Raw genomic sequence first — 14,269 nt, 5'->3', positions numbered from 1 at the left:
AATGGAAAGCTTATTTATTCAGCTTTCAAATGATGTATAAATCTCAATTTCGAAAAATTGACCCTTATGACTGGTTTTGTGGTCCAGGGTCACTGGAACTTTTTCCAGGTTTTTTTTTTTGGATGCACTGCTCCTTTAAGACCAGTTGTAAAATGGCTTTCCAGGTTTTTCGACTTCATTTCCCTCTGGAGATGTCACAGGGTGTACTTTGCACATGGCAGTGGCAATGATTATATCATTCTCCCTGTCTTGACGAGTGTTCCTTCTGCATTGAAGAGCCAGGGTGGCATCTATCACTGTAAATTCATCATTTCATCGCAGTTCTTGCCTCGAAGATGACCTCTCGCAGCTGTCATCTCGCCTTGACATCTCATTGTTCTCTGTGTGATGTTTGAATGTCATTCTTGGGGCTTTCAGCCTTGTACTCGCTTGTTTAGTTTGTTGTTTTCCTCCCCTAAGATGCATCTGTTTGTCTTCTTGTCTTCCATAATTATGTGGCAGATCATCATGAAATGACATGATCATGTCAGATTTGGAGAGACGTAGGGGTGGCAAATGCATCTGTCAGTGTTACAGTCCCATGACCTTCCCACAGATGAGATTCCTAGTATATGTGAGAAGATATGTCTTCTTTAAAGACCACCCAGACAAGTCTTTGCAAAGCCTGTACTCTAGAGGATAAGGCTTCCTAGCTCAAGTTGTGAGATCCCGAGTCTCAAAGATGAACCATTGTTCAATCATCAGGCTGCTTATAGTTCAGTCTACCTCATGCAACTTGTATGAAGTGGCCGCATGTTTCTTCGACAGCAGTGCCTGAAAGACAGTTCAAACCACAAGGTTTGTCCTCTTTGCTGGCCTGCCGTGGATGATTCACTTCTGCACTTTGTGGCTTGTCATTTGCTTTGAGGGATCAGCAGATGGCCACTCCATTACATAATTTCTCTATAAACAATCCACGAGTGAATGAAGTTGAATCATTATCATGAAGAGTTCGTTGCAGTTAATTTTCCACAAGTTGACTCTTGAAAACATTTCACGTCCTGTGTGAATTGCTGTGATAATATTCAATGAAATTAAATAAAAGTAACACTATGTTGACTTCTTAAGTCAATTGTAAAATCAGTTGATTGGCAGTCCTATTATGCACTGAAAACAAGTGTTGAAGGATGTTTTCATAAAATTCTATTTAAAAAATCCATGAGAGGAATCAACTTGTTCTGCGTTGAATACTGGTATGATGCTGATTCACGGCGGGCTCGTAGAGGGAGTATGGGAGGTCTGACATGACTGTGCTGATGGATTTAAGGTCAGGCACTGCCTGATCTCGTCTGTTGCGTAAAATTTGCAACAGGTTTTTAACATATTTCTGACAATCCTTCTGCCTCCCCAACTAAGAGGCTGACATGTTGAATTGTATGCTATTTACACTGCAGCTTTGCACTGTGCTGTGGTTGTTAGCCGGAGGGCATAAAGCCTGTGTTAATACACACAGCATGCACATAATATCTCTGCCTCCTCAGTTATGTGTCAGTCATGGGAAACTGACTAAAATTATGTAATTAAGGTATATGATGTAATTGTACTTGTGAATGTGGACATAATGGATAGAAGGAGGTCTAAAATAGCTGCACAAACATTCCCGTGCATCTCAAGGGTTGTTGCACAGCAGATGCAGGATCCCTGGAAAAATTTGACTGAATTCTGCCATTTTTGCTAATGCATACTTTTTGAGCCAAATGTCAACTGACAAAAGATATATATACATACACACAAACGCACACACACACACACACACGCATATATATATATATATATATATATATCAGCTTATCTTTGTAAAATGGCACAGCTCCTTAAATCTTAGCTTCTTAATCAGACAATCAAGCATTATATAATGATATCATGATAATTAAGCACTATTTAATGATAGAACTTTAGTGATTAGAACTAAAACTTGGTAACCATGTGTGAATGCATGTTTGTCATTTTAATTGAACTTAGGACTGGTGGTGATGCAAAAGATATTGTTGGTCATTCAGGGTTTCTGTAATAAAAAATAGATAATAGTAATTATTATTAAAAGATAATATTACTACTAATTCTACTACTATACTAACAATATACAACTCACTAAGAATTAATGAGCTGCTGGGTTCATGAATATTAATCACGGTGTCAGCGTTCGCTCGAACTGATTTGCTGAAATCAAATCAGGGATGGTAATAGGTGAGCGCCAGCCAATGAGATTGCCGTTCGCGCATTAGTTCTGCCAACTACCGGAGAAACCGGCATATCTTCTGCTTGTTCTTAAAAGCTGAATAATTCTAAATAAACTCTGTTGTTTTGACAGGAAAATACAACAAAGAATATCGTTTACATGTAGCGCGTCGATTCAGCGTGGTATCGCGCTCTCTCTCTTTGCATGTGTGAGAAACAGCACTATCAGCAAAGTGACAGCGAGGCGTGCGCCTTCACACTAAAGTTTACGGTGCGTCATATACAGGTACGCGTGCATACATTGAGCTGAATTGAAATAGTATAGATTGCTTGATGGAGAGCGAAACTCTGAAGCACTCAGAGTGTTCAGCGAGTGAAAATGTATCTATGCTAAACTTGTAATTATCCTCTAACACACACACAGGCAAATAAAATCTAAGAATTTATTAGCCAATGGCTAATGTTAGACATTATATAGTCGCCCAGGTTGACAATTTAGTCGCATATGCGAGTTATTTACTTGCAATGTAAAGGGTTGACAGCTTAGTTACAATATGATAGAACATTCTGGTTTAATGAGATTGTGCATTCAGCATGACTGCCAGCTAGAGTTATGGAGTTACGTCAGACTGTTAATACTGTCCAAACCTGTGAGCTCAGGGCTTAGGTGAGAGCCAAAGTGAGAGTGACATTTCATTCCTCAGCAGGTGGGAGCTGATAGTGCTGCCCTCCCATTCAGCACACCATTGAACTCCTCTGACTTCTGAAGGAGAAGGAAACTATTACAATGTATCAGTTGGAGCCATCTCAAAGGACCAGGACCTATGACTTGGCTGGTCTGGTGGATTGAGTCTAAGATTGACTGGTCAGATGACGTCACACTCAATGAAAGGCCCATTGCCCCTTCAGTCATCATTCATTATACTGTGAAGTTTCAATTTCTACCTAGCCAATGCAATTACTGGCCCTCTGCAGGGGCTTTGACGGTACTCTGAAGCTTCAATTCCCCTAAGTGAGAACCTCAAGCAGTGGTTCTCATTCAAAGCAACCATTTCACTCGAGTAGTGCTTGTATTAAAGCGGCGAAGCTGACGCACACACAGGTGCGTGCCATCACAGGGCCTCAGGGTGAAAGCCTGAGTTTCATTTTCACCTTGACTGCTGCTGTTTATGAACACAATAATGGCACCTTCAGTTTTTATAGCGCTCTCCCAGACTTTAATTTCCCACGCAGCCATTCTGATTTGATTCAAGTTTTTTTTTTATTTTTTATAAAGCACTAATCTTGCACGATAGATCATCACAGAGCTCTCAGAGTCGAGATGAAGAGAAAGTCTCTCTCTTATCGTTCATATGGGGGTAATCAGCCAACAACTCATCCATCTATATGCAATCTCTATGTTGCTGTTATGTAACATTTTATGTACTCGTAAGCATAGTGAAAGGCTAGTAGGAGTCAAGACCAGACCCTCCAAGTCCCAGGCCAGTATCATACCCCTAAAGACTCCGACCAAGTCTAGACCCCTTGAGACCTGTCGGTCCAAGAACCATTTTAATGAATTTAAAAAGAGAAATGTTGAATTTATTGACTGTAAAATGAGACCCAGATCCATTTACATTAATTCATTTAGCAGACGATTTTATTCAAAGCGACATAGACATGAGGGATACAACAATGCAATTTACTGTAGGGGAAAAGGAAGTTGAGAAGTTCCAGAACTGCTCAGAAAAGTTCAAAATATCTCCTCTGGCCAGACGAAACCAGCATGGTGTGGTTTAATTTCAGGCTGCAACGCAAGTCAGATTGAGCAGAGGACTCGTCTGGTTTTCTGTATGTAGAAGTACTTTCCCTCCATGCAATACAAAATACCTCTACAGGGCTCTACAGTGCGACCATTTCAGACGCATTTGCGACTGAAAACTATTGCGTGCGACTATGAAAAAATATTTAGGAGCACCAGTGCGACTCAATTGAATGAATGATTCAGTGATAAAATCAGTGACTTGTCGCCACCTGCTGGCAGTTTTAGTTTCATTTTTAAAGTATCTTTTCAGTTCTTTAAAACATTTAATATGTCTATATTCATAATTTTTAAAAAACATGAATCTTAACATGAATTTATGGATTTAATTGCACTCATGCCACCTCTGATCATCATTAAATGTCTGAAAATACACCTACATGCCACTTTTGTGTTCTTCTGTTCCACCTCTGTGCAAATCAATTTTAATACTGATTTCATTTGATTAGTAACTTATTCTTCTTATTCTACTTGTTCTTATTCTGTGGTTTTAATAAGAATTTTTCAAAAGCTTATAAAATCTAATTTTTGAAAAATTTGTAAAGATTACATACTTTTAATAAAGTTAGAAAAATGCCATTACAAAGGTAAAAACAAAATTCCACTGTAAATCACTTTAAGGAGTCAAATATCACCTCGTAATGGGAAGGCACATTTTTTATATAATTTTGGATTATTGATTAGAAGGTGCTCCTAAATTTTTGACTATGCTCCTAAATTTTTTAAGTCCTGCTCTAGTTTTGTTTTCTTCCAGCTGCGCTGCATTTTCCGGGCTGCTCTCTTTAGGGCGCGAGTGTGCCTGTTATACCACGGTGTCAGACTGTTTTCCTTAATCTTCTTTAAGCGTAAAGGAGCAACAGCTAGAAAAGAGAGAGTCAATAGTTTCTGTTACACCATCAAGTTTTTCTGAGATATAGCATATGCTGAGGAATTGAGACAAATCAGGAAGATTATTTACAAAGCAGACCTTTGTTGTAGAAGTGATGGTTCTACCATATTTGTAACAAGGAGTTGAATTTGCAGCTTTAGCTATGTGAAATATACACAAGACTAGATGATGATCGGAGATATCATCAGGATTTCAATGCCATTGACATCAATTCCATGTGATAGTATTAAATCTATAGTAAGATTATAGCCCCTTTCACACATACAGTCTTTTCTAGTAAATACCGGTAAATTACCGTTAAGAGATCATGTGTGAACAGGATCTTTTCAAAAATACTGGTAATGAGCTCTGTGTGAACGCAGAACGAGATTACCGGTATGAGCACGTACGAATTTAGAACACTGAACAGCTGACGTAAGACTTTGGGCCAATCATAACATTCTGACGCAGATGATGCATTTACTCTGTGCTGTTTACGGAAGTCAAAGAAATGCCTAAAGTTGTCTAATACGATGTCTCTGGTCCAAAAGCAGCTGCATGAATATGAACATTTGACACAAAAGTGAAAACATCAACAAAAACACTGACCGCATATACCCCTCCATGTCAGTTTACCGGTATTTTGAAATTGATGTGTGTATGGTGCTTTACCGGTAAAAAGATGGAATGTCCTTGCCACTAGATCAGTGGTCGCCAACCCGTCGATCGCGATCGACTGGTAGGTGGTTGCCTCTAATTTCAAATGGCTAGATATTTTTGTTTAAAGCCAGTTTGTTTGTTATAAAGCAAATAGCCAATAAATACATTTGCTTAAAAATCAGTATCAGTATCAGAATCCAATTTGCTAGTAAAAAAAAAAAAGAAAGAAAGAAAAGAAAATCTGATTTAGCTATGATCGGTGCATCACTAATTAAAATACTAAGTAAAAGGCCTCAAATTTCAAGTACAATCTGGGATGTCTTTTTCTATCAATTCTTCAATAGGTAGATCTTGTCTTTCATAAAGGCCGAGGTCAGGGATCTTGGGCCTAAAAAGGTTGGTGACCACTGCACTAGATAATGTTATATAAAGCACCATAAAGGCCTAGACAGGAAGCTGACATTAAAAAACCTAGCGGCAAAGAAAACCAACTATGGTGTGGGGTGCTTGAACACACCTCAAAGACTACAGCCAGTGGCCAACTAGCATGTACTTTCTGCACATGCATGAAAGACAAAAGAACTCTCCATACCAGCAGATGGCAGTAGTCTGGATTCATCATTTAAAAAAGAGAAATCATTAAAGCTAGGACTGCAGATAAAAAAGTAAACAAAGCATCACTTGCTGAGCATTTTCCTGTCTATCTTGATCGAGATAGATGGGTTCATAATATACTTCCAAGTTGTTAATGGCATTGGCATTGTCAGTCCTTGGTCTTGATAGTTGTGTCCTGGCGTTTGTCTTTTTTTTGTTTTTGTTATCAAGCACTGGTTCACTAAGCTGAACAGCTGAACATGCTCAATTATCCAAACACCATCAACAGTGGTCCGACTAGTGTGCAGGAGACACCGCAAAAACTAGGCTGACAGACTTTCAACAACAGCCCATTTTAAAACACAGACCAGACCAAGATGTAATGAAGTAATGAAATCCAGAGGAGGGCCACATTTATGTGATCTTAAGAGGTCTCCAGACCAAGACCACAAAATGAAGACTAGAGTCTCTGTAGTCACAAGTTTAATTTAACACAAACTAGTACAGCATGATGTTAGTCTTTTTTTTTTGTGGGGAGCAGAAGAGGTTTTTGAGAATGTCAGAAGGGATTAATTTTTTTTTTTTGAATTTCTGAATTAAGACCAGTGACTGGCTGGCAGGGGACTGAATTGAAAGAAAACACAGCTATAAAAATGCAATTTTTAACCAACTGTTCACATTCACTTCAAATGTGTAGGTGTCCTGAGAGCCAAGCGTGTGCTTCTCTTGCTTGTGAATAATTGTCTGCTCTGCCAAGAGGCTCTTTCAGAGAGATGCATCGTGAGGTAGCACCATTCGTTCCCAGCCATATCTGATGCGTCTATGCATGAGAAGCCCACGTGAGGGCTGAAGCTGGCAAAGAAAGCAGACATTTGAGCCTCCTTAAAAGTTCATGCTCAAAGTCCCTGTTGGAGAGCCAGAATTTCTCTTGAGACTTCAGTGCTAATCATCATTGATATAGGGTGTAGTTTTGTCATGAGATATGGATATTGCTGCTTTACCTGATAAATCAACTTTCTTCAGGTGGATTGGGGTGCAACATTTGACAATATAAACACTCACTTTGTCTCATTTGTTTGTTCACAGCCAACGAAAACTGTCATGACTTCCACCCCATGTTTTTCACCCACGACCGCTCGTTTGAGGAGTTCTTTTGCATCTGTATCCAGCTTCTCAACAAAACATGGAAAGAGATGAGAGCCACTTCTGAAGACTTTAACAAGGTGAGACCTTTTGATTGTGACCATGCACCTTGGTCTAATTCTACATCCGTCATCCTTTTCCTTATTTTTTCTTTGCTTGTTCTATTTCTCCTGAGTGTTCTGTTTCATTCTCTCATCTTCCCCTCAAATCTTTCTGGTCAACCAATATGGATTTTGACTGGCCGATGCTAGGGTTGTCATGATACCAAAATTTCAGCCGTCGATACCAGTATCAGTAAAATTTGATACCAGTTTCGTTACCATAGCAATATCTATTATGCTATTGAACACAGCACTTAAATTTTATATATTAAAATTTCACTGTTTTAAAGGGGTCATATGATGTTGCTAAAAAGAACATTATTTTGTGTATTTGGTGTAATTAAATGTGTTATGCGGTTTAAGGTTCATAAAACACATTATTTTCCACATACTGTACATTATTGTTTCTCCTCTATGCCCTGCCTTTCTGAAACGCGTAGATTTTTACAAAGCTCATCGGTCTGAAAAGCGAGGTGTGCTCTGATTGGCCAGCTATCCAGTGTGTTGTGATTGGCCGAATACCTCAAGCGTGTGACGGAAATGTTATGCCCCTACCATACTGTGATGCCCTGTCCGACCGGAGCGACGAGACAAAAACATTAAAACCCATTCTAAACGAGGCATTTGTTGCATCCAGTGAGGACATAATTACGGATTATAATGACTTATACTATCTTTTTACGCGTTGCATCGCGCCGCAATGTCAGGTCTGTCAATAGATTTTGAAGTATTTTATTGGCCAATCAAGCTCAGTTATTAGACAACTGGTCTATCACTACTTAACACTGCTTAGAAATGCAGGACTCGCTGAAGTTAGTCATAAACTGGTGAAAATGATAGTTTCAGGCTCTTGGCAGAGGCAAACTTTTTTCTGGTAAAAGAGGCGGATGAGATATGCTAGGCTGTTTGTGTAATTATGATAATCACACAGCAAACTTGTCCCCAAGTTGTAGCATAGGATAAAAGACCATCTCGTGTAAACCTGTATATTTGAGCTTAATTAAGATTCATGGACATGAAAACTCATTTTTAAAATATCTCCCTGGAGCATGTCTCTCTGGACACTGTGATTACATTCATCATCCTTTGTTTTCTCACATGAGCAGCACATCTGAGAAAACCTGCTCACTTTTGCCCCTTGTCTATATTCCTACCTCATTATAAATAGGCTTTCTGAATATAGAGATAAAACTGCTGTTTAATCTGGTGATCAGAACTTCCAGTTCTTTCTTTCTGACAGTTGTCTGGCAGTGTGCACACATGGAAATAGTCTTTGTCTTAAACTTTACTGGAGGGATGAAAAGTTGCCGTCAGTAGATTGATTTGTTTCAGGTTCTTTTGATGGTAGGTAGGATGTAGGTAGAAGAAGAAGAAGGAGATGGTAAAATGCACGAATCAAAACTTTAGTCCTATCAAGCTCTCTTCATATAATTATTTATACATTAGTGGTGTGTGATTCTTGCCTCTATTCCCTTGGAGCAATGTGCATATTTGGGACAATACAAAGAAGTGGATCTCTAAATAACAATCCACATAATCATCAATTCTGAGATGCATGGAGTAATAAGACCATCACTATCTTATCAATGGAACGTCATCAGCAGAACGACTCTACGTAGTTCCTTCAGTCATGGCAGTAGGAGTTGAGTGCTCAATCCTTTTTCTCTTCAAAGAAAAAAATAGTGCAACACCTAAGTCTCGACATCCATGGGTGGTGTTTACTTGTCGTGTGTGGACACTGGACACAATCCTGATTGAAGAAGATTGGACCTACCTCTCCACCCACCGTTGTGTGGGGGCTTAAAGGATTAGTTCACTTCTGAATTAAAATTTCTTCATAATTTACTCACCCCCATGTCATCCAAGATGTTCATGTCTTTCTTTCTTCAGTCGAAAAGAAATGAAGGTTTTTGAGGAAAACATTCCAGGGGTTTTCTCTATATAGTGGACTTCATTGGAGTTCACTGGGTGGAAGGTCCAAATTGCAGCTTCAGTGCAGCTTCAAAGCGTTCTACACGATCCCAGACGAGGAATAAGGGTGTTATCTAGCGAAACGATCTGTCATTTTCTAAAAAAGAATACAAATTGTATACTTTTTAACCTCAAACGCTTGTCTTGTGTAGCTCTGCAATGCGCATGCCTACTCTGTGCAGTCCCATTCGAAACAGTTAGGGTAGGTTGAAAAACTCTCATCTCATTTTCTCCTCCAACTTCAAAATCGTCCTACATTGCTGCAGAAGACCCGACCCAGTGTTCACAAAGTGAACGTGCAAAGAAGGTCAAACGCCCTTTACAAAAAACGGTAAAACAGCAATGTAGGACGATTGAGAATGACTTTAAAGTTGGAGGAGAAAATGAGATGGGAGTTTTTCGATATACCCTAACTGTCATGAACCGGAATGCACAGAGTTCACGCAGAATTAGACAAGATGAGCATCTGAGGTTAAAAAGTATATAAATTGTAATTTTTTTTTAGAAAATGACATATCGTTTTGCTAGATAAGACCCTTCTTCCTCGTCTGGGATCGTGTAGAACACTGTGAAGCTGCACTGAAGCTGCAATTTGGACCTTCCACCCAGTGAACCTCACTGAAGTCCACTATATAGAGAAAAACCCTGGAATGTTTTCCTCAAAAACCTTAATTTCTTTTCGACTGAAGAAAGAAAGACATGAACATCTTGGATGACATGGGGGTGAGAAAATTGAGGAAATTTTAATTCAAAAGTGAACTAATCCTTTAATACAGATTGTAATAACTCCGTTTCATTGCTCAGTTGTTGCCTACTCAAGCAGACTTAACTTTAGCTTTGTATAGCCTAGTATCTTAAAATTTTAAGAGACAGTTGTTAATTGCATGTTGCTCTTGTATCCTTCCAGAATAAATACAAATCTCTTTAAGCCTTTAATGCTATAGAATACTCACTTCTAATAAAGAAGGATAAACTTTATAATACCTCATCGCTCCAGTTTCTATAATCATATATAATGATTGCAGCAAGTTTTCTCAGAGTAGGCAAGTACAGCAGTGCTTTCCCCTAAAAAATTGTAGGAAGCAGCATCTTTTTTTGTCTCCCAGGAACTCATTGTTGTTGAGCTCTTAAAGCATGACTTGAAGCCAGTTTAATATTTGCTTTTATTTTATTAATTGTTTTTTAAAAATATATATGCATATGTATTAAGTGAGAAGTAATGTACAGAGAAAATATAATTTTATATAAGGGATAATGTAATGTTATGTTTGTATTATTAGGGATGTCAATTTTCGATAATTTCCATGATCGATCGTCGTTTAAATTAACGATCAATTAATCGATTAATCGTTAACCTTAATGCTGCAAAATGCGTCTATGCAGCCCGGCATGACAGGATGTGCAAATCCCGATTTAAAGGGGATTTAGTCTGAATAAAATGCTAGTAGCAGGATTGTAAAATGAATAGATGTGATTATGATAATTTGATAAAATGAAGAGAGCTCGTTTGAGCTTGTTTCCTATCCCGTCACGGAGACCGCTGAACGCGCCTCTTTAAATGGTTTCGTGGTGCTCGTTGTTGTATTTCAAAACACAATTGCAATGTTTTCAACTGACATTATGGCATTTAAAATAAAATTATCCCAAACGTAACTGTGGCTGTGCTGCGCAGTCAGTGAACCGCTTCCATCAGCGCTGCTGCAGCAAAACAATCTGTTGCTCACATGAAACATTTTTATGTGAGTATTATGACCAGTACTTAATTTGATCCTGCTGGATCCTGTTCCGGAAAATGTCAGATTTTAAATTTTTGCGTTCCGGTAGGCCTATTTGTTTTTAAAAATCCGGCATTTACAGTGCATTAGATCGTGACAGTGCATGCGTGCGTGCGTGTACGAGGACGGAGCGAGCGCGGGTTTGACTAGATTTATTTGGAGCTTATTCCTCACGTCTCATTCGGCACAAATCCAAATGTTTCCATATTCGTAATGTATTTGAATATTAAACTATTATTTATAATGTAAACTAGGCTTGTACTTTACACACATTCGCATATAGACGGAAAAGATCATCCTCTTCACATGAGCAAAAACGTCCTTGGCATAACAGCAGAGTGGACCGGTATACTATGGTCTATTTAAACTGACCAGTGTAACCTTTTATATGTTTGGTTGACTGTATTTTATTTTGATAATGAACAAACTGCGATGTAAGTTTGAATTGCTAGAATATGTGGGGTGTGTGCACGCGAGACGCCGGTGCGATCGAAAAGCTGAAACATAAAAAATAAATTTTTGGAGTAAGTTATAATCCGCAAAAGTGTTTACTTTTATTTTTGCACACTCACAATAAAAACAGAAGATTTGTGCTTTTGTAAATGTATTTGAATGTTAAACTATTATTTATAATGTAAACTAGGCTTGTACTTTACACGCATTCGCATATAGACGGAAAAGATCATCGTCTTCACATGAGCAAAAAAGTCCTTGGCATAACAGCAGAGTGGACCGGTATACTACGGTCTATTTAAACTGACCAATGTAACCTTTTATATGTTTGGTTGACTGTATTTTATTTTGATAATGAACAGACTGCGATGTAAGTTTGAATTGCTAGAATATGTGGGGTGTGTGCGCGCGAGGCACTGGTGCGATCGAACAGCTGAAACATAAAAAACGAAATTTTAGGTTATGAAAACAAATTGTTATTTTTATTTAGGCCTATTGCTTACATTACATAGGCTACACATTTTCCTTAAAGCATCCCATTTTGCCTCAGGGCTTGAAAACCAACCGCTTAATCGACCATCGATAGCTTTAATCGATTGCATCTCTTATCGAGAATTAATCGATCATCGATTAATCGTTGACATCCCTAGTGTGTATGCACACACATGTAACTGACTGTTGGTTCTGGCACCCCTGTTCTGTAGATGCTATTGTGTCTTTCAGCAGTGTCTGACATGCGAGTTGTTTTCTTTTGTCAAGTCCTCCATTTTGTGCTTTTGTCTTGGTGTGTCCAGTCAGACACGTGTTAAATAATTATGAGGCTTCACTGTCACCATACAGCATTGATGGACCTCCACCGATGACTGCAACTCAGCATCCTCTGCCTCTTCTCACACACTTGCATCTAATTTTTTTTTACACACATGCTGTTTTTCTCCTCCCCCACTGTCTCTCTCTCTCTCTTTCTCTTTGTGATAGGCCTGTCACATCTTGTAAATATTGTCTGTCCATCTGTGTGTGTGTGTGTGTGTGTGTGTGTGAGAGGTGTGGAGATGGTCTGCTCTAGCCGATGCTTCTGGGGCCAAAAAAAAAAAAAATCTGACGGGCAGTGGTTTGCCAGTTTCCATGGCAACCACATTCCTCCCGCTTCGCTACGATGACATAGAACAGCTATTGTGTGCGTGTGTGTTTTGGTTCATAAACAGCTGTCTTCTCCACCCAATCAGCTCTGACGAAGGCAGCTACGACACCTGACTTAAAATGGCCACTTCGGTGCATCCAAGCGCAGTAGTAGTGATGTAGTGACTCTGTTTAAGCTAGCACAACCCCCACCCCTCCCCCTTCCAATCTTTCCCTCCTCAGTCGCCCTCGCTTTTATACAAACCACATGATTCATATTGCCGGAATGCCATTGGCTGAAACAACTGTGGCGTCTGGCCAATCAGGCTTAAGCGCTGAAATGGACATAAACTGTGGTGCTTGGAGATGCTTTCAGATTTTAGAGTGCTGATGGGCATGAACGGCCAGACGAAAGCAACCCTTGGCTAAAGCTTGGTCTGTTTTCATCTGCACACACACACACACACACACACACAAAACAACCCGGAAACCATCTGCTGCCACTGTTTACCATCCATCCGATCGTCCCTGCATCTGGTCAGGGTTCATCTCTGCTACACTGGGTTGGACCAACGTGGAATCACGCTCCCAAACATGGAGGTGACAATGGCATGTGAGTACTGCTGAAGAGATTGTGTCAGGTGCATGGAGGAAAAACGGGTATAGACTGAGTGAAAATGGTGATGAGACATTTGCAAATTTGCCTGGATGTTGATTGGAAACGAGACATGAAACAGACGCACAGATGGGGCAGGCTTTGTGTGAAGCTGCTTGTAGTAATCAGGTTAGAGACAGATTTCAGCTAGCGATTACAGAGGAAGCGAACCAGAGCGAGAGATTGAACCTGCGCTCTCCTCCGTAGCCCAGCCCCTCCTTGGGTACTTATTATAAATGAGCGCTTTAATGTGTCGTTTCTCCATCAGTCTTTTCTCTGTTGCACATTGACCTCCAGGCGCTCTCGTTTCTGTGTGGCTATTAGTTAAGTTTGCATTATTTCTGCATGCATACCACGTGTAGGAAGATCAACACTGTCTGTTTGGCATTTTTTGTTACTGTTTTTACAGGGAAAGCTTGTACTGAGGTTAATCTCTTTTGTATACCACCTTGTCCTTTGTGAATTCTTTGTTGGTTCAGTGTTCACAGGATTGACCTTTTGTGAATGATCAAAAAAACAATAAATATCTCCCCACACTTTTGAATTCTGTGATGTGCTGTCAGGTAGCGCCTAATGTTGATTGATTACGGTAATATCGCAGGCAGCATTTTTTTTTTTTCAAATGCATAAATCTGAAAGATCTAATAAAGTGAATGATGTTCGAGGTTTTGTTTGGTCGTGCTCAGCATCCGCACCCAAGCCTCCGGTCCATAATTCCCTACTTCCCCTTGCAAAGCAAGATTTTTTTTAATAGAATTTTCTTTGTTTTCCCCCATCCTTTCTTTCCTTCCTTCCTCTTCTTTCTTTATTCTCTTCTTCTTTCCATATTCCCTTTCCTTCCTCCTTTCTGTCTTTTCCTTGTCTTCTCCTTGTCTTCTCTTCCATTCACCCATTCTTCCTATCCTTCTTCGT

The 14,269-nt window shown here is 39.5% G+C and overlaps 1 protein-coding gene across 5 annotated transcripts in view; it reads left to right on the top strand.

The window, feature by feature from the left end:
- Positions 1–14,269, top strand: part of LOC107653845 (engulfment and cell motility protein 1-like) — a 106,346-nt gene that overhangs the window by 75,578 nt on the left and 16,499 nt on the right. For all 5 annotated transcript variants that reach the window (XM_016440699.1, XM_016440697.1, XM_016440701.1 and 2 more), the window contains one exon: positions 7,227–7,363. In XM_016440699.1, the coding sequence (XP_016296185.1) occupies positions 7,227–7,363 (137 nt within the window). The remainder of the gene's footprint in view (positions 1–7,226; positions 7,364–14,269) is intronic.

Source organism: Sinocyclocheilus anshuiensis, unplaced genomic scaffold, assembly GCF_001515605.1.
Source record: "Sinocyclocheilus anshuiensis isolate Anshui unplaced genomic scaffold, SAMN03320099.WGS_v1.1 scaffold223, whole genome shotgun sequence".
Lineage (NCBI taxonomy): Eukaryota > Metazoa > Chordata > Actinopteri > Cypriniformes > Cyprinidae > Sinocyclocheilus > Sinocyclocheilus anshuiensis.
This window is presented reverse-complemented; position numbering and strand designations above follow the sequence as displayed.